The 22988-nt window shown below is 39.7% G+C and overlaps 1 protein-coding gene across 9 annotated transcripts in view; it reads right to left on the reverse strand.

Annotated features, from left to right (window-relative positions):
• The window catches only part of LTBP1 (latent transforming growth factor beta binding protein 1), a 215364-nt gene that overhangs the window by 184211 nt on the left and 8165 nt on the right, over positions 1-22988 (reverse strand). For 8 of the 9 annotated variants that reach the window (XR_010883704.1, XM_067293254.1, XM_067293257.1 and 5 more), the window contains exon 3: positions 12433-12721. Coding sequence is in view for 7 of the 9 variants with exons in the window: in XM_067293254.1 (XP_067149355.1) it covers positions 12433-12721 (289 nt within the window). In the remaining 2 variants the exon portion in view is untranslated. Of the gene's footprint in view, positions 1-7321; positions 7335-12432; positions 12722-22988 lie in introns of those variants that run through there. The other variant, XM_067293261.1, reaches the window with a different exon arrangement.

The following is a 22988-nucleotide window of genomic DNA, read 5'->3' on the forward strand; positions in this document are numbered from 1 at the left end:
TAGAAGATTCCACTTTCTCCAACTGTCTAGCATTCTTCAAAATCCAGACTCGTTTCTTAAATATCGCCATACAGAGAACAGTCTCTGATCACACACTGATGGACAGTGACAACCAACTTCAAAATAAGAAGACATGAGGAACAAACCCTCTTGGTAGGTACACACTTAAATGTGTAAAACACCACTTTTAGAATTCTGTGAGGAATTTCTCAAAGTACAAGGATGCATGACAAATTATGTCTGCTTTACAGAGCTTAGGTAAAGTAGAAATTGCTTGTCAGTAGGAAAAAGTCTGCTTCTTGGTGAAAGAGAGTATTCAGATTCTAGCACTGAAGAAGAAAATAAGTTTATTACAGATGAAGTATATGTCTCTTGGGGATCCTAAACCATGAGCAGAACAGGCTATTCATAGAATGAGAAGTCAATGAAGTACATGTAATTAATCAAACATGCCCAGTCCTGAAAAATATACCTGCCTTGTCTAAGGACAGCCCACAGCATTCTGTGAATGAAGATTCTTGAACCATCTAGTTATCTACTATACTAGCAAAATGCTAAAGTTAAGTTAACCCCATGAAGAGATGTTCCTTTTATGTTATTTGTTATTTATTTAATAAGGCTATTAAAAATGAATTCTCAAGAAGGGCTGGAAGTGTAAGGCATCTCCTAAATCTATACTCATTTCTAAGACAAACAAATCAGCTCTTACCAGCAGCTAATTTTATTTTTAAGAGCTGAAGATCAAATATTAAGCAAGATACAAAGACTGAAGGTGGGCATATCTGCAAGCCTACTAAATCATTTCTCCAAGTTCAATATCCCTAAAACAGAGGACGTAAGTCCTCAGTTCATTGATCTTTATAATACTTACAAAAAGGCTAGATTTTTCTAAGGACAGAATATTGTTAAATCATATTTCTACATCAGAAATCAGCAAGAAACCCTATTCCCACATTGTTATTCTTCCTTCAGAAGTTAAAGGTACAAATATATTCTGACACTAGACATTTGTTCTCCAAATCCAACTCCTGGAGTCTATTCCCACAGCTTTGTAGAAGGGGAAACACATGAAAATGATTCCCATTAGTTTTAAGCTCCAGACAAAACTGCTACTCCAAATGTTGTTTTTATTTCAGCCACTTCCCATCACTGTCTTTGCACAGTAGTTCACTTTGAGGAACAAACTTACCTTTTATCTGAGTGGGTAAAAAGTCTCAGCCAAGTACAAAATTGTTGCATAATTATTTCGGTATCACAATAATACAGCTAATACAGCAAACTTTTTTTACCAAGTAAGTGTTCTGAATGCTTAGAAAAACTTTCTACCACATGACAATGAGCTACAATCTCATTGGGATCACAGACGTGTGGTGGGATAGCTCACACAACTAGAGTGCTGCAATGGATGGATACAGGCTCTTTAGGAAGGACAGGCTGGGAAGACGAGGAGGGGGAGTTGCCGTTCACATGAGAGAGCAGCAGGGATGCATGGAGCTCTGCCTGGGGACAGGTGAGGGGCCAGGCAAGAGCTTATGGATCAGGATTAGCAGGCAGGCCAACACAGGTGACATTGCAGTGGGTTTCTGCTCTATAGCAGAAACCACCTGATCAGGAAGGAGAAACAGACAAAGCCTTCTTCCGACAATTGGAAAAAGCTTCATGTTCACAGGCCCTGGTCCTCATGGGGCACTTTAGCCACCCTGATACTGGCTGGAGGGACAGCACACCAGGGCACAAGCAATCCAGGAGGTTTCTGGAATCCACTGATGACAACTTCCTAACACAGGCGATCGAGGAGCCGAGGAAACAAGGTGCTCTGCTAGACCTCATACTTATGAAAAAGGAAGACCTGGTCAGGGATGTGAAAGTCCTGCAGTGCCCAGGAGATGGTGGAGTTCATGATTCTGTGAGGAGGGAGCAGGGCAAAAAGCAGGACCACAGAGCAGACTTTGGCCCCTTCAGGGACCTGCTCGGAAGAATCCCATAGGAGACACCTTTTTCCTCCGGGGTGGACTAAGAGAACTAGTTGATATTCAAGGATCGCCTCCTCCAAGCTCAAGAACAGTCCATCCCAAAGAGCAGGAAATCAAGCAAAGTCGGCAGAAGGCTTGTGAGGATGAACAAGGAGCTCCTGACTAAACTCAAACATAAAAAGGAAGCATAGAAGAGGTGGAAGCAGTGACAGGTGACCCAAGAGAAATATAGAGATGCTGTCCGAGCATGCACGAATGGGGTTAGGAGAGCTAAATCCCACCTGGAGTTCAAACTGTCAAGAGACATGAAAGGCAACAAGGAAAGTTTCTGTAAGTACATAAGCAGCAAAAGGAAGGCTAGGGAAAATGTGGGCCCTCTGCTGAACAGGGTGGGGCCCTGATGACAAAGAACACAGAAAAGGCAGAGGTACTCAATGCCTTCTTTGCCATGGTCTTTACTGGTAAGACCAGCCTTCAGGAACTCCAAGCTCCTGAGACCAGAGGGGAAGTCTGGAGCAATGAAGACTTACCCTCCATAGAGAAGGATCAGGTTAGGGAACACTTAAACTGGACACAGAAAATCCATGGACCCTGACAGGATGCACCCATGACTGCAGAGAGAGCTGGCCAATATCTTTGCAAGGCGGCTCTCAATTATCCTTTGAAGGTCATGGCAACTGGGGGAGGTGCCTGAGGACTGGAAGAAAGCAAATGTCACCCCTATCTTCACGAAGGGCAAGCATGAAGATCCAGGGAACTACAGGCTGATCAGCCTCACCTCGATCTCTGGAAACATGCTGGAGCAACTAGTCCCAGATACTACTTGCAGACACATGAAAGACAGGAAGGTGACTGGGAGTAGCCAGCATGGATTTACAAAGGGGAAAATTGTGCTTGGCGAATCTGATAACCTTCTGTGATGAGATGACTGCCTTGGTGGATGAGGGGAGGGCAGTGAATATTGTCTGCCTTGACTTTAGTAAGGCTTTTAACACTGTCTCCTGTCCTCATAGACAAGCTGATGAAGTACAGGCTAGATAAGTGGGCAGTGAGGTGAACTGAAAACTGGCTGACCTTCCAGGCTCAGAGGGTGGCAATCAGTGGCACTAGTTATGTTCCCCAGGGGTTGATACTGGGGCCAGCACTGTTTAACCTCTTCATTAATGACCTGGATGGTGGGACCAAATGCACCCTCAGCAAGCTCAGAGACAATACTAAACTAGGAGCAGTGACTGATATACCACAGCGCTCTGCTGCCATTCAAAGGAACCTCAACAGGCTGGAGAAATAGGCAGAGAGGAACCTCATGAAGCTCAACACAGGGAAGGGCAGAGTCCTGTCCCTGGGGAGGAATCGCCCCAGGCACCAGTACAGGCTGAGGGACGACCAGCTGTAGAACAGCTTTGCAGAGAAGGACATAGGGTTCCTGGTGGGCAACAAGTTGAACATGGGCAAGCACCATGCCCTCAGGCAAAGAAGGCCAACAGTATCCTGGGCTGCATTAGGCAGTGTTGCCAGCAGGTCAAGGGAGGTGAATCTTCACCTCTGGTCAGCCCTGGTGAGACCACATCTGGAGCGCTGCATCCAATTCCAGGCTCCCCAGTATAAGACAGACATGAATTTACTGGAGTGAGTCAAGCAGAGGGCCACAAAGGTGATGAAGGGACTGCAGCAACTCCCATATGAGGAGAGGCTGAGAGAGCTAGGACTGTTTAGCCTGGAGAGGTGAAGGCTCAGGGGAGATCCAATTAATGTTTATAAGTATCTGATGGGAGAGAGTAAAGACGACCCAGTCAGCCTCTTCTCAGTGGTGTCCCATGCCAGGACAGGAGGCAATGGGCACAAGCTGAAACACAAGAAATTCCAGCTGAACAGTTTCTTAAACTCCAGCTGAAGTTTCTTAAAGACACAGCCCAAAGACAATGCTGAAGCCTTCCATGCTCAAAGAGAGCATCAAAACTACCCATCCTACCTGGATTTCGTCAGATTTACAAGTCTCCTTAGATTTGTGTGCCTCTGGTACTGGGCAGCCCAGGCTGCTCTGTTGTGGAAACTTTTACTTATTTTCTTAGCAGTGTAAGACAAAGCATTTGATTGCCTCAAAGGTCTCCACACTGCAGGTAAGTGGAGTTTGTTTTTAACATAGGTGAAGACCTCTTGTAGAAAGCACTGTATGTTAACAGAGCAAATGGGGCAAAGAACTGGCAAAGCATTCAACTCTCATTTCTTTTTTTATAGTTCCCACAGAAAATGTGGGACAAGAGAAAAAGATACTTTCCTTAAGAACTCAAACAGCAAGTCTGTGGGACTATTTAAGATAAGTGAATTTCATGTGAGATTTGACAACACAGAACCTTAGAAGAATCTCCCTCCATCCAGGACTGGACTGGTGGACTACTAGATGTTGCATATCACTTTCTCCCTGCAGCCTCAGGATGGCATCTGGCACTCCTGCAGAAAGATCACTTTATGGATTGTCCTAGAATACAGTGCAAGGATACTAGCAATACTGTCTCACTGCTTGTTAAAACATACGAATCATATTAGTCATATGACTTCCTTAATCACCCTTTCATAACCTCTATCAGGATAGTTTTTGGTTTTAGTATGCAACTTGTTTTGAAAGCCTGACAGCTACTTTTAGCCTGCCAGAGTGGAAGTGGGGAATGGAACAGTTCACTTATCTTTGGGGGGGGGGGGGGGTAGGGTGAAACCCCATCCAAGATGCAGTTTTGCTGCTGACAAAGAAAAAGCTCTCCACTATTAACAAACATTCTCAGGCATTCTGTAAATCACTTCTAATTATTTCTTCACCTTACAATTGGAGAACCTACCCTTCCTTTTCCATTATGCACTTACTCAGCCAGTAGCTGAGGTATAGCCTTTTTCCTCATGTACACTGTGGTGGGTGGCTACTTTCAGTTTTCCCTTCATCACCAGGAACTGTCCTTCCCTCTGTGGGTTCAGAGGTAGTTTCACTTTCTACTCATCAACAAGGAGAATTGTTCTTCATTATGACTAGAATGTCTCTGCTGTCTCTGCTCCTACCATACTTGACAGAATAAAAATCCCTTTCCACACATTTCACATGATGCATCTCCACACTTTTCTTCTTTCTCTGAAGGACAGCAAGTTAGCATGCATTGATCTTGAGTCTGCCAAATAGACAGTGCTTTTGTGATTAAGCTACGTGTAAAACCCACTGCTAACCATTGTCAGATATTACACCATATATCGGAGACTTACTCAGCCTTAGCTGCCTACCAGTATTGACAGCTTCTATCAGCAGCACTCAACAGAAGGGAAGCCAGGATCTGAGAACAAATAGCAGCTACTGGGTCACCATGCAGCTTTTGACTTTTCACTCTCTGGGTAGCAACTCTCATGACAAGTCAAAACTTTTAGGGAAAAGAAGGCACTCTCCAGTTACCTCCTCCATATCCCCCGGCCTTCTGAATAAGTCTGTGGGGTACGAATAAACCTACAATCTTGAACACCACCTAATTTGCTCCCCTTGCTATTTACATCTCCAAATGGATCCATCTCCTATTAAACTGTGTTCCTTTAGCAACTTTTTATTTACTGATCTTTACAGGGGCAAAGCCCAGACTTCCTTACAGAACTGCTGGCTTTCTTGTCGCATGTCCTATTTTTGAGGGACCTCTGTTGTGTTTACTCTTCATTCTTATCTTTTGAGTAGTGCATTCCCTGTTCACCCTTTCTTTGTGCTTTCATCTGACTTCAGAAACGAGGATGACTATACTAAACAAACAGGAAAATCAGGCTATGGAAAAGTATGACTGCCTCTAATCTCCAGAGAAGCAGCCACTTGGATTCGTTTTCCACTTCATTAATCACCAGATTAACAAAGAGATAGGTTTTTGTTGACCCTACTGCCATGAATACAGAGAAAAGAAACAGCAGATACGATCTTTTTTGCATTCCAAACACAAAGATACTGTGATACACAGTAATAGACATGCAAATTTCTTTCAGTACTATAAAGAGGCATTAATAAAACTTTAAAAGTTTTAAACTGAATTCTATGCTGCATTTCTACAAGTTTGCTCTTCAGATTTCCCAGATAGTACAAAACAGGTCATCTCATGTTTCCCCTCCCTTGTGTCCTGGAAGTCCTTTATTGTCTTGGATTTTCTGTTTTCCATAGATAGACAGACAGACATGTTGACTTCCTCTGCAAAGAGACAGACATCTCCTGAGATTAAGCCATTCTACTTGTGACATAAAGATGGGATCTCAAGCACTTTAATTAAACTGATTACCTAATCTATGGAGCTTTTGACATCAGGGTCCTCAGTAGTACCAATCAGAGCACCTGAATATTTTAGCAGGCAGCTACTATTTTTTCCCCACACATTTCATGATATGGATTCCCAAAATAGAGATTTTTAACTTTTGATATCCTTGCAGGTTTACATCAAGTACTGATTTAAGAAGTTATCCAACTCTGGACTTACCCCAGTATGAGTAAAATCATTATTTTGTTCCTTTGTCCAGAAATAAATTGTTATGCTTTCGAATAAAACGAACCAGAAAAAGTGGTTTCTCTATACCTCCAGGTTGCAAAGTAATCAGATCTCCTCTGATGCTCTTTCGAAACAGCTCCTCAATGCAGTTAAATATTTGGTTAGATCATCTTTTCTTGGCTTGTCTAGTTTTCTTAATACTTTGCAAATTTTTGCCATCAGTAAAGTTCTTCCAGTAAAAGCAATCATTAAAGTTCTGACATCTTGTAGATCTTTATTGCTTGCTGCTAGATGGCAAAGTAATTAGAAATTGGTAATCATTTAAATGCCTGCATCTTCTGCAGCTCCTATATTGGATACCATCACAGGGCTGAAGAGGTAAAGGGAATCTGAGGGTCAAGGGTGAAGATAGGTGTGGACAAACACAGTTTTGAAATATATCGCTATTTGTCACTATTCTCAAGCTACCCTGGAAAGGCAGCGCTGGAAGACCATGTACCAATAAGCAACAGTGACAAGTAACATTGAAAATTCATCATAAAAGTTGGACATAATTGCTACACTTCCTCATGCAAGCGCTAAATGGCCAGGCACAGTTCATCTGAGCTAGAAAAAACACCTTGGAAAATGCTATGGTTTGGAATGGTGGCTTACAGTATCGTTTTCAACTTAAGCATCAGTACAGATATAGAAGCAATTTACTTTCCTGAAAAGCAGAGGCAATGATTTCTACACACATGGAGTACGTCTACATTGTTATGTCTATATTTTGCTGTTACTAACAGATGTTAGCATGAATATATTCCAGTACCACTCAAAGAAAATAACTTGATGACAAGTTAATTAAGAAGTTGAGTCTACCTTGTGGAGTGTGTTCAATTTGCTGGTATTGTGGAAGGAAAGGCTACAATGACATTCTCAAAAAGAATGTGTCCTTACATGGTAGTATGGTAACTGGCCATATATGCTGAGTTGCACTGAAAAAAGAAAAAAATTCTGATTTAAGAATATTAATATGGAATATTCTGCTAAAACTGAAATTTTTCATTTTGCAAGATAGTGCAGGGTGTCATCACTGGAGTTATAGTTCAGTTGCTTCCAGCTCCAGCTCTGCTGTGTATCCCAAGAGACAAGATAGTCTCTTCTCCTGAGGAAGGGAGGCATTTTATTACATGGGTTTCTGGCTTTGAGTAGAAATATAATCTCACCAACAGAGAATGAAAACAACTGAACTACAACTTTAAGAAGTCATCACAGACATTCTAGTTTTACCTTGGATTAAAGTTGAGGGGTTTTTGTTGTTTTTGTTTTTTTTAATTTTTGCCTTCTATGACGAGATGACTGGCTCAGGGGATGAGGAAAGTGATGAATGTTTTTAACCTGACTTTAGCAAGGCCTTTCACACAGTCTCCTGTAGTCCCTTACGGAAAAAAAATATGAAATATGAATTGGAAAAGTGATTTATAAGATGGGTGAAAAACTGGCTGGACTGCCAGGCTTAAAGGGTGGTGCTCAGTGATATAAAATCCAATTCTCAGGAGGTTAAGTGGGTTACTAGCTGTTTTCCTTAGAAATTGACACCGAGGCTGATATTGTTCAATATCTTTATTAATGACCCAGACAATGGGACAAAACACAGTCTCAGCAAGAAGGCAGACAATACCAATTTCAGGGAGTAGTTGTTACACTGGAGAGCAGAGGGACTTTGACAGGCTGGAGAAAGGGGCTCATGAAGTTCAAAGGCCAATGTAAAGCCCTGTATCTGAGATAAAACAACCTTGTGGAACAGTACCAGCCTGGTGCTCAAATGGCTGGAAAGCAGCTCTGCAGACAAGGATCCTCATGGACAAGCTGAACATGAGTCAGCAGCATTTCCCATGGCAAAGGGACAGATCAAAGGACTGATTATTCCCCTCTATTTGACACTTGTGAGACCACATCAAGTACCGTGTCCAGTTATGGGCTCCCCAAATGAGGAAAGACACTAACATAGTGGACTGAGCCCAGCAGAGGGCCACCAAGATGGTCAGGAGCTGGAGCATGTAACTTACAAGGAGAGACTGAGGGAGATGAGTTTTTTTTCAGCTCCAAGAAAAGGCAGCTCAAAGGGATCTTATTGTAATCTACAACTTCCTCTTAAGAATATATGGAGAAGATGGAGCCAGACTTTCCAGAGGCATACAGCAAAAGGACAAAGGACAATAATCCAAAGGTGGATTCCAACTAGATAAGGAAATTTCTTTTTCACCCTGAGGGTGGTCAAACACTGCAACAGGAGCCCCGAGGTGTTGTGGGAGTGCCACCCTTGCAACCTTACAAATACTCAAAGCTCAGTGCGTAAAGCACTGAGCAACCTGTTCTAGCTGACCCTGCTTTAAGCACAGGGTTGGGGCCAGTTTACCTTCAGAGGTCACTTCCAATCGAAATTTTTCTCAGATTCTAACACACATGCACCCCTGCCAAAGTCACTGCTTTCTAAAAAACACTTTCCATTTCTGTGTGTGTGGTGATGGTGGTGCAGGGGCAGGGAGTGGTAAAAAGCTGCAGCCAGAAGTCCAATCTTCTGTCAAAAACAGCTTCTACAAAATATTTTTAACAGACCTCTAGACTAAGTTTAAGTGCAATGCCCTACTGGGTAGGGAGCAGAATTTTTTTCTGTAAACCTTTAGTAAAAGGAACTCCCACAATAGTAATGAAAATGGATGTCCTCCAGAGATATTTATTCCTACACCAGGCATTAACCTTCAGAAAACAAAGATAGCATTCCTCTAATCTTTTTTTGGACTATCACCTGGGCAACAGTCATGCAAATCAATCTTGGAACTACCTGTTCTAAAAAATAAACTACATAAAGCCAAAGATATAAAAAAGAACTAGTACACAGGACAGGAAATTAAATAACTAAAACAGCAGTAGTAGAGCTCAGCCAAGAGGTCTGTACAACACAAAGTCAATATCTTTTGACAAACCAAAGCAAGAATGAATGAATTTCATTTTCAGTTACAACTGTTCCACATTGCTGATTTCAACTGAGTTAAAACAGTGTGTGCCCAATTCTTCTCTCAGTCAGTTTATTACCTAGGTTCATACTTACCTCATCTATGTCTTTATTCAGTTAGTAGCAATTGGGGAGCTAATAGAAGGAATACTTCACCCTTCAACAGGAGGAAAAAAAACATTTAAGATACAAGTTGATCAGATTCATGAAAATTATGATTGTGTGCTTGCCTGTAATAGCACAGGGCTAGATCCAGGAATACAGTTTTGGAGGAACCTAGGAAATATTTCTAGGTGCATGGGACATGTTGATAAGCCCAATTCTGTCACAAAGTCTGTGCATTCACCTCTCCTTTGATGGACAGTGAAGCTCTGGTCTGCCCAGCACAAGAGGAAACTTTCAAGTTATGTCAATAATTGCCTCCTAAAAGAGGTTGCTACTCACTGAAGTGGCAGTGCTGTGAGACTTCAGTGCATTACTGAGCTCCAGCTGATGAATGCTGTACTCTTTCTGATACCCATTTCCAAAACTATATTGGAAATATATATATACTTTTTTTTTTTCTGCTCCCACAGCTGGCAATGCAGAAAATCAAGCTGTTGTAACTATACTGTTGCCAACAAGCAAGGGAGTCAGATGTGGAGACACTCAGAGTTACTGGAAAGCTATCACAGAAATCCAGGACCACAAGCACGTCTGTTATTGAGATAAGAATTCCCAAGAGGTTCCAATAAGAAACGGATTTTTATTTCTGAGACACATACCACTTGTTTTCAACTACAGCCATCTTCATCTTTTGCTAACATTCTTCCAAGATGAGACATTCTACCTGATAGTATCCCTCCTCAGCCCAGGGCTACGACAAACTTTGCTGGCGCTACATGCCTGTGTGTGTTCTAAATCCAAGCTATTTCAGGAAATTAATCTCTCTCTCTCTCTTTCTCTCTCTAGCACCCTGTTATCCCTCTCCCACCCCCCAAAGAAAAAGCTCTGGGGAAAAAATAAGTGAATTTCTTGCTTCACTGCTATATCACAGTATCTATGCCATGATAATACTGCCACCGTGATCCTAAGATGACATGGAAGAACACATCTCAGTCACTGAAGTTGGAAAAGTTGCATTCACATACAAAACATAAGAATTGTCAAAGGATGGTAAAAGAAGTGCTTGAGAGACAAGCCTCCTCCAGGAGCTTACTTAGGTGTTCCAAGTCAGGTTTTGCCCTGCCTGTCACCAGTTATTAGAAGATGACAGATTCCTTCAGGCAAGAATAGATAGAATCTTTAAAAGTATATTTTACTATCCAATCTGGACATCTGGCCTTTCTCAGAAAAGGAAGAATGAGAATGTCTGGCAGAGTGGAAGAAGACATATTCCACAGCCTACAGGAATCACTACTGATAATACAGGAATTATCTGGCCTTTTCTGTACTGATTTGCTATACCACACTTTGTGGGGCTAAGCAGAGAAGCCAGGTGCTGAGGATTATCAGTCCTGCTGACCTGTACGGGAGGGAACAGAGAAAAGTCTGCTGATTTTAGTGGTAATTTCCCCTTCACATTAGTCACTCCAATAACTCTGCTTCACTGACAGGAATGAACTGGGCTCAGAGAGCTGCAAAATACTCGAACTGGGTGGCAACTGGGTGTCCTTCAGGACTGTGGATGAATTTGTCCATAAAGACCTCAAAGAATGTATTGGCTTAGGATTAATAACCTCAAGGGAACCCAGGTAAGACACTCTTCCTATTACATAAGACTTACATTAACCTGGCTTGGCTTGTGGCTGCACAGTTAGATGAACCAGAATACCAGGAAAAGGAACTGGAAAGGTTTAGGAGGAGAGAGCCTAATAAAACCAGACCTGAACATCTCTTACCACACTGAAAGTCATTGGCAGTGCCTAGTGATCTCCATTCTTAAAAGAGACTTTGGAGAGAGGAAGCCCAATATACTTTGTTGTCAGAAACCTATTAACTACTCAGGTGCAGTCTCCTGTAATCACAAACTGCCCTTCCGAATTCATTTCTTACAGTTCTGGGCATGGGAAAACGCAGCTTATTTCCCAGTCCTGATTATCTTGCTCTCCAGGCTAGAAGTGCTAGGCAGACTGCACTCTGCTCACAGCTATCCAAAAGCAACACCTGTTACGGGGTGGGGAGCACTTTTTGTCACCAACTTCATTTGACATTGGAAGGGCATTAGTTGCTGCAGACACCTAAAACTATCCCCATTCAACCTGATCTCCACCCCCTTGTCTCCTCCAAATCAAATGCAGCCCTGAAACCAGCTAAGGTCAGACAGATTAATACAAACTAACATTATAGTTAGAGAAATTTCAGACTCTTGAAGTATTTAAGCTAAGGAAACTAATGTCAAAAAGTCTGTCTAAGCTACCAGTCACTGAAGAGGCCGGGGGGGGGGGGGGGGGGAGGAGAAAGAGGTCTTCAAAAATAGGGGTGTTTCTTTGCTCTCTATGGCAGGCAGATACAGTCGTGAACCTCAAATGCAAGCAAGCAGAGGTATCCATTGTTGTGAAATCATAAACATTTGCAAAACAGAAAATGTATTGTTTTCTGGTTTCTCTCTTCCGTTTGCAATATAAGCGCCAAATCTTACTCTCCTCATTTATGTGGGGTGTTGAAAGTTCATATCAGACTTTGTTCACAGTTAAAACTCAAGAAGTCAGTGTAAGTGAAGAATAACTCCTCTGAAATTAGTAGACCATTGTCATTCTACAAGGAAAGTAAAGCTGACTGACATTACAGGATATTCTCCTCCGATGAGGAGATCTGTTTCATAAGTAATATAAATCGAGAAAGACACTTAAGTCTGAGAATTAAAACAAAAAGCTCTTAAAAAAAAATCTGTGTAAATTTCCAATTTCCAACTGCTGTTTGGGAACACTTGCAAGGAACAGTATTTTATAAATCTAACATTTTGGACCTCTTTGAAAGCAAAGAAAATACTTACAGTGGTTGCATTTGTTGAGGTAACCCAACAGGAGGCTTCTGCTTGATGGTGAATGCCATCTGAGTCATCGGGCCAACCTTCGGTGGGACCTGCACCTTCTGGGAGAAGGTCTGCTGGGCAGCCTGCTGGGGTATGGGCCATGGGGGAACCACAGGGCTCCGGCCTCCAGTGGAAGATGTGTCTTGCATGACTGTATCCTCACAGGAATTACCTTTCGTTCCCGGTTTACACACACAAAGCTGAGGTCGCAGGCATATCCCTCCATTTTGGCACGGTGGTGCACAGTTAGCTAAGAAAAGACATTTAAATAAAAAGTACCTGTGAAACAAAGCAGGATGGAAACCACAAACCCTCCCCACAATACAACAGATGTTAATTGCTAATTTTAACTGGAGTGGGAGAGGGCAACATTACTAAGCTGCACAAAAGATGGTATATAAGTTGGTGTAGCTTTTACTGCCTTCCTATATAGTGCATGCACAATATTTGTACACCTCAGAAAAGTAAAATGCTGGTGAGCTAAAAAGCAGGAAATGAGTAAGTCAAATCAAGAAAGGCAGCATTATTTTATATCTTCCTGTAAGTGGCCTTTTCCACTGCCCTTCCCTGCTTCCTCCTTCCCCACACTTTAACACCCAAATTGCACGCTGATGAAACAAGATCATGCAGAATGTACAATTTTACTACTAGTCCAAAGCTTGGATTAATTCTATGACTATTTAAAATCACAAATCCCCTGTAGGTACCTAGAGGAAATCATTAGAGTATGGATGACCAAAATGATGCCAAGAGGCAGGAAGCAATTCAACCCTTCCCTCTCTAAAGCAGAGATGAAATTCCCTCCAACATCACCACTGTAATAACATAAAAAAGGAGATGCATAAGCCATTCCTACCAAGACATAACTACAGCTAGGAGTTGCATTCTTTGAAGAATGTCTGTGATTATCCTGAACTAGTTTCTTTACATTCCTTGTATCATCAGTGTGGAGGGATAAGTTTCTCCAAAAGAAGTCATCCCACCTCTTTCAGGTATCTGACTTCAAATAGGATTAATTACACTCTGGTTGTGTTGCTCTCTCTGACTACAGGGGAACTTTGAACAATTAGTCTAGACTCAACACCCAGTTTGTAGGTCTAGTTAAAAACAGGATCAATTCCATTCTGAGTGAGCTCTAGAAGAAAAACAAGTCCCATTAAAAAAAAAAAAGTAGTTGTTTCTGATCATATGAAGTTTTTAACCATGATATATACATAGCACTGCAAAGCTATGTTTTATCTGAAAATTTGCTTTGGGTGCTTAATATTACAATGCTAACGTATTTAAAGAATGTTAAACTAATACAAAAATGGCAAAACAAATGACTTCCCTTATTCAGAAGATATAATTTAACAGTAAAATACAACTTGAATTAAAACATCTATCAAAATAATTTCTTCATTAGTCCCATTACAATGGCATACAATGAAGCATTCAAGAGAAGAGATACTGTTGAACAATGTATTTTTCATCTCCAAACTGGGCATACTTCTAATATTGTTAATAATCTTTGAACACAGACAAAACAATATGCCAGATCATAAAGTCTACAGGTTATATTAAAACAGGTAAGCTCATATCATAAACCATAAAATATGATACTACACAGTATTCAGGTATATGCAATTGCATTATGGTTAAGAGAGCTGTATATATCCTTGTTCCAAATAAAGTGAAGTAAGATGGAGCACTGGTCACCTCAAACAAGTTTTCATACATATGCATACGTATATACATACATATATATAAAAACCTGCGCAGTATGGGACTGCATTAATTTGAGTGAGTTTTCAGCTGATAATACCCAATTGATACAGACGCACTATTGCAACTGCCATACAACTGTAAGTTGCACTTTAGACAGGGTTCTTCTCAAACGTAGCTCCCCCATGTGTTGTTCAGCAATACATCTCCTCTTGAAAGCTGCTCAACTGAACTAGCTTAATTGTACTGAACTAGCATATTCTGTATTTTCCTGGCAACAAAAGTGTAATCATTTGCTTATTTATATTCCTGCTTATTTTGGAGAGTATACTTTGTCTTTGACTGCCAGAAAGCTGAAGAGGATTTTCACAGAAAACTTGGGTAGGGATTTACAAGTATGTTATAATATATAAGCTGACTCTCTTGCATTTTGCCTTTAAGAAACAGATTTTGCTATGAACAATAACAATTCATTTACACATGAACAACTGAAATGAATCATATCTTTGAAAAAGAGATTCTTAAATTTTAATCAAGTTCTAATGACTAAAAAAGCAGAGCAGAAGTCAATCTATCATGAGCTACAAGTTAATATTAACTGCTGAAAAAAACTCCAAGAACAGAAGTGTCTAGCTACTCCAAACATTATGATGCCCAGAAAATTGACAAAGTTATGGGCAAGGATGACTGAGGACATTTCTGAATTTGGAACCGAGTGACAGTTGAACAAAGACTAGGATCCTCATCTAATTTTCCTTATTTCAATCCACCATTATTTGTTAAATGGAAAGATTTTCACAACAACTAAGGATCTAAGAGCACAGGTCCCTTTGAAAGATTTCCTTTTAAAAGGCAGCAGAAGAAAGCACACATTCAAAACTGTCTTTTCAAAATCCTTTTTAATATGTTTCTTTAAAAGGGATGACCTATATTTCAAGTTACATAAAACTAAAAGCAAACCAGGCCACTCCAGCACAACTCTTCCACCACCATGCAAGAGTTCTCATTTCAGTACTACTCCAAAATAAAATAAAAATCTAGTCATCACTGAAACCACATACATTTCACAAGGTCTTGTTATTGCTGGCTAAGTGGTCCCTGTACTACTCCTGGTATCTAGATGAGAAAGATGCAGAGAACTTGGCAACCATTTCCAGAAGAAAGCTAGAATCCTACTTGATGCAGTATAAAAACAGCTGCCTCATTCCAACTTCTCCCTCTGCTAGGGTGCAGGATATTCACTAAAGACTGCTAATCTGACAGTTGTGCAGTAAACAAAAGTGCAACTATCTGCACTGCATTTCAGGTTGGTTGTCTAAAAAAAAAAATAATTTGCCAGTTTCTTTATGCAGCTTTGTCTTCCTCAGTCTGGAGAGAATCACACTACCAAATAGTGACAACACAGATCCATACTTTCAAACAAAATAACCAGGTAACACAACTCTGAAAGGGGCAGGTGACTCCGAAGTGATCTTAAAGAATTATCCCTCAGTAACAACAGCACTATGATAATGGACCCTGGAGAGACCATATAGCCATAACAGTGACCCAGTCATCATTCTAATGAGATTAAAGCCTGTAGAAACTGTGCAGATATTACAGTGAAACAGTTTGGGGACAGGCGCTTTAGAAAAAAAAATAACATAAAAAGTTTCTGTAAATGTTAGAAGTTTTTAAAGTACCATTTTTTGCAACATAAAAGAATGTCCATGTTCAAAATATTTCTTGAAATTTATGGACATGCATCTATAACTTTCAGACTTTTTAAACGGGCTACTTAAAAAAAAAAAAAGTTATGCTAACGAGTCCACCCAAAAAAAGGTAAGTCAGTGTAACAAAATATCCAGCCTGCTAGGACACTGATGTTTTAACTCTCAAAAGTCAAGTGAACTAATAATTCATACACGCACAGGAGACAATACTGAGAAAACTGCAAGTCTTTGTTCATGTGGTTAAGAATCAAAGCTGTGCTTCAGAAGCTTAAGAAAACTTAAATTTTCACTTACTAAAATGAAGCTAATAAGGTTGCAATGAATTTAAAACTAGGAGCTGAAAATAGAATCTGTTTTTAAATGTAGTTATCTTTTTTCACCCAAACAGACTTTAAGAATCTTACTTCACTGACAGCAATGTAAACCCAAAGAGTTTCTCTAATTTATATATAAAACATATGAAGCTTTGCAGGACAAATTGCATTACTCTAACATCTGGCCATATAACAAAACAAGCGTTAGCATGTCCAACAAATGTGTTATGGAAGAGATTTGAGACAAACTCTGTCTTCTATGTGATTAGTGACAGCAGTGAAAAACTGATCCATTAGACCTTCACAACAATCCACCCTTTAACTGAAGTTCTTCATGTAATAGAAGATCACAAAATAAGATACAAGATCACATTTTTAGGAAAGAATTAAAATGAATTTTTTTTAATTGACATAAGATGGCAGTTTATTTTTGAAAACGTTCAAGACAGCTGCAATGTGCCAAATGTATGACCTAATTATTTTGTTTGAAGACAACAATAATGGCACATCTAATTCAAACACCATTATTTTCCACAAAGCTAAACTTCCAAAATCTGGAGTCTGGAAGTATTAAGTTGAAAAACAAAAAGTAGGCTGATACCCTCATATTAACAGAAATGGGCTTGGTACTATTGAACTCAAGGTGGTCAGGACTGCAGATTCAAGAATGAAACTTTGCAATGATGCAAGTCATTAGACTAGCCGTACTAGGACAGATCAAAGGTCCACTTATCCCTGTCCTCCTCCATTATTAATCAATGGTGGATGCTTAAGGAAGGGCATAAGAACAGCGTGAGAAGCAATGCAAGTTTATACTGTAACAGCCTTCAGCAATTAGAGGCTTGGCAATTTCCTGAGCAACGGTGCTGTTTTCAAGTTTAATAACCCTCAAAAGACTTTTCTTCCCAGAGTTTGTTGAATTGCTTTTTGCACCTATGTTAGCTTTCAGCATCTAAAACACCTTGTGGCAAGGAATAACAACCACATGCAATGAAAGTATAATTAAGTCAAAAAAACGTGTAAGAGAAAGGAATACAACTAACTGAACTGGTATTCTACGAAGGCTAACTTATGACTTAAACAGGTTAAGTAGAAGGTATGCTTTGTGTTAGTCTTCCAGGTTAAGTAGAAGGTATGCTTTGTGTTAGTCTTCCATTTAGAGCACTGTTGTACAACTTGATCTCGCAACCATAGAAATCTTTGTTGGAAAGCATGTCTAGAGGTCTCCACTCCAAATATCCTCCTAAAAGCAGGACTATTGCTAACACTAGATCATGTTGACATGGCTCTGTCTAGCTGAGTCTTGAAAACAGCCAAGAATGGAGATTTCATGACCTCCCACAGCAGCTGCTCAGTTCTGCACTAACCTTGAAATGAGGAGGGTTACTTTGCTTCTTTATACACATCCTGTCTGACAGGAGTCACTGTAGAGTAGCTACTCTCAGAATCTAATTTGAGACACCTAATCAAGGAAGTGGATCACCATAGGTTTCTTATATACTCAGTGAAAAAGGATCTTTAAAGAAGGCAAATCAGACCAGCAGCTGAACTGAAAGGTTATCTGCCCCTCTGGAAGGCATCTTACCATCTCTCTCACTATGTAGAGAGGCTTGACAGATTAGATGCTGATGTCAGAAGGCCAAAGATTTAAAAAAAAACCACCAAAACTATGACCTCCCCCCACTTGCCATAAGACAAGTACAATTGGGTGAATAGAAATGGCATTCTTTTGGGTTGGTTTTGTTTTAAGATCACACAATTGGTTTCTATTAAAAATCAGGCAAGTTGTTCCCTAAACAGCAGAATTAGTGAAGGCCTGCTTCTTAAGATTTTTCCTTTCTCATCTCCCGCTATGGTAAGCCCTGTTTCCCTGTCAAGTCACAGCCATGGCCAACAGACTTCTTCTGTAGCTAGGTCAAGGTGACTAATGCGGTGCAAGAGCTGAATGGCCAACCAGCACACACATATCAATGCACCAGCAAATGGGTCTCCACAGACATAATGGCTGGGTTTTGCTTTCTTTTTCATTTGGAGATAGCACTAATTAGCAGTTCCTGGCTAAGCACAACACTGAAGTTAACAATATGACAGTGATAACAATCACTGAAGTTAAAAAATAATTAAAAAAAAAAGACTCATAACGATTGCTTTAAGTTATCCCTATGGCAATTCTTCTAGAATAGACTTGCACAGGGAACTTTTCTAATAACCAGGAAACTAATAAAAATGGTTTCAGGAGAAGAGTAGTACATGTTAAACTTTACATGTGTACAATGCACAATATTATGTGAAAAACCCCCTTTTAGATATGTATCAAGAACTTCTATTTTTAGGGAAAACACACCTGCAAAGATACCCTCTTCTAAATCCCAAAGTTTCCTACTGTGACTGACTCAAATGCACAAGCACACAAAATCTGCAACAATGACTAACTTGCTGCTGTTGCTTAACCAGCCCATTTCTCACTGCTCAGCTTCCTCTTGTAGTTGCAATATATTCATTTTGTCCATCTGCATCTCTAATTTTATTTTTATAATGTAATTGGGAAGATGCAGGCAGAGACTCTTTTATTATGTGCTATCATAGTTCTTTGAATAACAAAGCTTTTATCCATCACTTCATTTCATAATTTTTTTTGATACACCATTACATTTCATTAGCCCTTAGAGATTCCACAACAGCAAGAGCAAAACTTGAATTAGAGACACCAAGAGTCCCAGAGCCCATTTAGGAACTGCCCATCAAAAACAGAGCATCCCTCCTGTCTCTAATTGGGCAGAAGTTTTCCAGGTCTTCCCCATTACAAAGTCAGCTATGCAAAAATAAATCTAGTCTAAATTATGAGTTGTAACTACATTTATGAGGCAGGAGGCTGTTAAAGGTAGTAAGGATGCAGGTAAACTGTGAAAAACTGCAGAAAGACCTTACACCTCAAGCGATTAAGCAATAAAATGGCAGATGACATTCAGTGTAGATAAACGCAAAGTGAGCACACTCAAGGAAAGAAAAAGTCCTGACCTCATTAAACTGATGGTCTTCAAACAGACCATTACAACTCTGAAGCAAGAGTTATTGTAAGTAGTTCCATGAAAACATCAGCTCGTTACTCAATCAAAATTGAAATGAAAATGAAATGAGCAAGTCAAGTGTTTGGAATGACTAGAAAAGGAATAAAGAATGACAATATAGAACACCATTATGCCCCTCTATATATTCACAGTTCACTCACACCTGGAGTACAGGGGTACCGTTTTGGTCTCCTCATCTCAGGAAGGATTTCCTAGCAGTAGAACCCCGGAAAGGTTCAGAGAAAGGCAACTAGGATGATCAAAGGTGTGGAACAGCTTTCACATAAGTAATGACCAAGCAAGCTAGGACTTTTCAGTAGAGAAAACTTGGAAGTATGGCAGAAGCCTGCAAACTTATAAGTAGCAGAGAAAAGTAAACAGGACATCATCTCTTCTGTCTTAAGAAGATCAAATATAAACAGCTGGTGGCAGGTTCAAACGCTAAGAGATACATATGTGGGCGAAGAGGGAGTAATTAATCCATGGTACCATATTTGCTTTGGAAGTCATTTGGAAGTTATTTCCTATCAGTTCTCCAAATGATCTAGAGATACAATTTACAAAAAAAACCTTACTTTTCAATGATAAATTCACAGTAAAAAATTTAAATGGTCCTGAAAGTTTCCTGCACATCTAACCTTTTCTCCTCAGCTCCACCTTTAGGGATCTCCTTTATCAAACAACTGCTGTTGGTTAGCATTTAAACAGCCACAGAAATATTTCAGTGTCATTCCTGAATTTTTAATACTTCAATAGAGTGATTTCAATTAAGTGCATGTGTTTTGTGTTATTTCTAGTGAGCACATCCACTAGATTCTTTCTTTCTGTTCAAACATTTAATGTATTTTTTTTTCTTAACTACACATAGTCAAGCATCAATTTAAACAGAATGCACTGACTTCCAACAAATTTCATCATCACACACATTGGAACAGTGTATACCAAACTCCATGGGGCTGATGAATATTGCTTAGCCTTTATTACTACCCAAGCCAATGTGTTTTTACTGTCTTCTCTTACAGGAGCATGCAAATCTCGTCAGACAAAATACATGCCATAGGACAAGTAATAAAATACCACTGAAATAGCCAGTGAAAGGAGTGTTAAATGCAAGTATGAGATTGTTTCAGCTTCCAGCATAAAATTGTCAAGAAATGATGCATGTGTTAAGTTTAGGGGAAGGGGAAAAACCAACACTGCGACATGAACATACCCGTGCATAGAGCAACAATTTAAAGCTCCTTTACATGTAACATGGGAATAGGCTGTTAAAGGCACAGTAAATACTGTGTCTCTTATTTGATTATTTCAAGAATTCTATTCCTCAAGCATACAAGAAAACTGAACCTAAGCACATCTTGCCTGAGCGAGCTTCCTAACCACAGGGCTGCAAAACAAAGGCACCTTTAACTCTTGCAGTGTTAGAAGAGAATGGTGATGCCCCACTGATTCCAAAAAAAAAAAAAAGACCATAAGAGACCTACTGTCTCTGGAGAGTGCTCCAAGCTGTGCATTTTGAGTGGAAAGAGGCATTCTTCACAATTTCCCCCAGAAAAATTTGAATATGATGCTCACATCCTGGAGAAGGGCAAAGTTTGTAATAGTTTCCTGTTCTCCAGATTACCCTACTGATCAGCTAAACACTTCTACTTTTTTTAATTCTGGATACCTTTGAGTCTTTTAACTCTTTGTAAGCATAATATAAATCAGGAATGAGGATACCACACTGGAGACTAGATACTTAAAAGCTAATTGAAGGAACATTAAGAGCTCGGTATCTAATGTTTTGGGGAAATCTAGTTCTCCGTCTGAGTATCCCTCTCCAAACAGTTTTCAAAAGTTGAATTTTACAAGAAGTATAACTAACAATTCTACAGTCACCGAGTTCGAGGGAGAAGAATTTGTGACCATGGGCATAACAGCCATGTTGCAAGACCATCCTACAAAAGAGTTGAAATTATTTAAATAATCAGAAGAAATGGCGTTATCTCCAGAAAACCTGCATGAACTCTGCACTACTAATGGAGGAAATATTATGATCATCTTTATCTTCCTACACAGGAACTTTGTTCTTATCGTAACTAGATGGACCAAGAGAATTCTTTCCCTAAATATACTTCAAATAAAAGCATGTGTCACTGTTGGAATTCTTAACTGGTCCATTTCAAAACATCTGATGCATTCCTATATTGACATGGATGACTGTGTAAACATGACCTCCAAGAAAGAAGAGAAACAAAAAAACAATGCCTTTGACACACAATTCTTTTTAAACAAAGATCAGAGTTTTTCTCCTAGCCTAATGACAACATAAGATACTTTATTAAGAATATTTTCTATGTATCTTCATGGAATTATCTCCAAATGTTAAGATTTATCAGAATTTAATGGCAACTATACTCAAATACTTCAAAAGTATTGAATTTTCAACAAAACGATGCATTACTTCAGTCATAGGAATATAACACACTTGATATTTGGCATTTTCATTAATGCTGTGTTTACTAGAGCTTATATAGTGTAATATTAAGCTAGACTGCACAATCTGGGAGACATTTTAAAGTATGTGAGATCAGAATTATATGTATTCTGACAGGGCAAACAATATTAAATTTCACATGAGATACATCCTTCTTTCATTTCAGTAGCAAAAATATCAACCACTACAGAATGGACTAAGCCAAGGAAACCAAGATTCATATATCAAATGTTGTTCTTGGTTGCTGGAGTGGTTAACACACCAGTCTACAATCCTTTTAATTCTCTTAACATTTCTCATTACAGTGCTTACTCATTTTGTTACAAAATACTTTGTAAGAAATAGACAGGCAACTGAAAGAAAACTCAGAGAAACTCAATAAAGAGACAATTGAAATTTTTTAACTAGGAGCAGGATTCAGACAACTAAAGCATTACAGAAAAAAAGTTATCAAAAAAAATTAATCATAACAAAGTAATTAAAATGCTAAGAACAATGAAGTATTTCCTAAATCCAACCAATTTTCAATGAGAGTTCACCACTTAGTTGAGCTCCTTCAAATATGCAGGCCTAAACTGCCATCTAGAGATGGTAAAAAATTGATCTGAATTACAAAAAACAAGCCTTGCCATTGGACACAAAAGAATACTCCTTTATCAGGAACCAGCAATCCAAAACCATAAATTTATACAAGGATTACTGTCTGCTTCCCCCCCCCCCCAAAAAAAAAAGCAGCACAGTAGAGCAAAGCTATTCTTAGCCCTGTATTTAAATGAACATGTTGACTTGCTAACATGTCTCGGTCTCCTCACATGTGGAGTCAGAAACGCAGAGAGAGTAACAATAAAGCTTTGCTGGTTTTCTGTTGTCAACAGAAAGGATCTGTTTTCTAGGAATAAATCAAGCTACACAAGCAAAGAACTAGTGCTTTTAAAACCAGAACAACAACAACTTAAAGTGAGAAAACCAAAGCAACCCAGTATCAGCCCATGCTAGTTACAGAACACAGACTCACTTGACAACTTGAACCATCCGTAATCTGCTAACACTCAGTACTGCCATATCTGAACAAGGACTCAACTGAGAGAGGTCAGTGACTCTCTCCATCCACCCGCCACTAAACCCGTATCTCCCAGGTGATCTGAACTTGCTCCAAGGTAGGAGTCAGCCTCTAAGAAGCTGCACCTCATGGTGGAGGCTGCAAAGTACGGTATTGCCAGAGCTGCTGCACCCAACGGCT

This window comes from Apteryx mantelli, chromosome 3 (genome assembly GCF_036417845.1).
Source record: "Apteryx mantelli isolate bAptMan1 chromosome 3, bAptMan1.hap1, whole genome shotgun sequence".
Taxonomy (NCBI): domain Eukaryota; kingdom Metazoa; phylum Chordata; class Aves; order Apterygiformes; family Apterygidae; genus Apteryx; species Apteryx mantelli.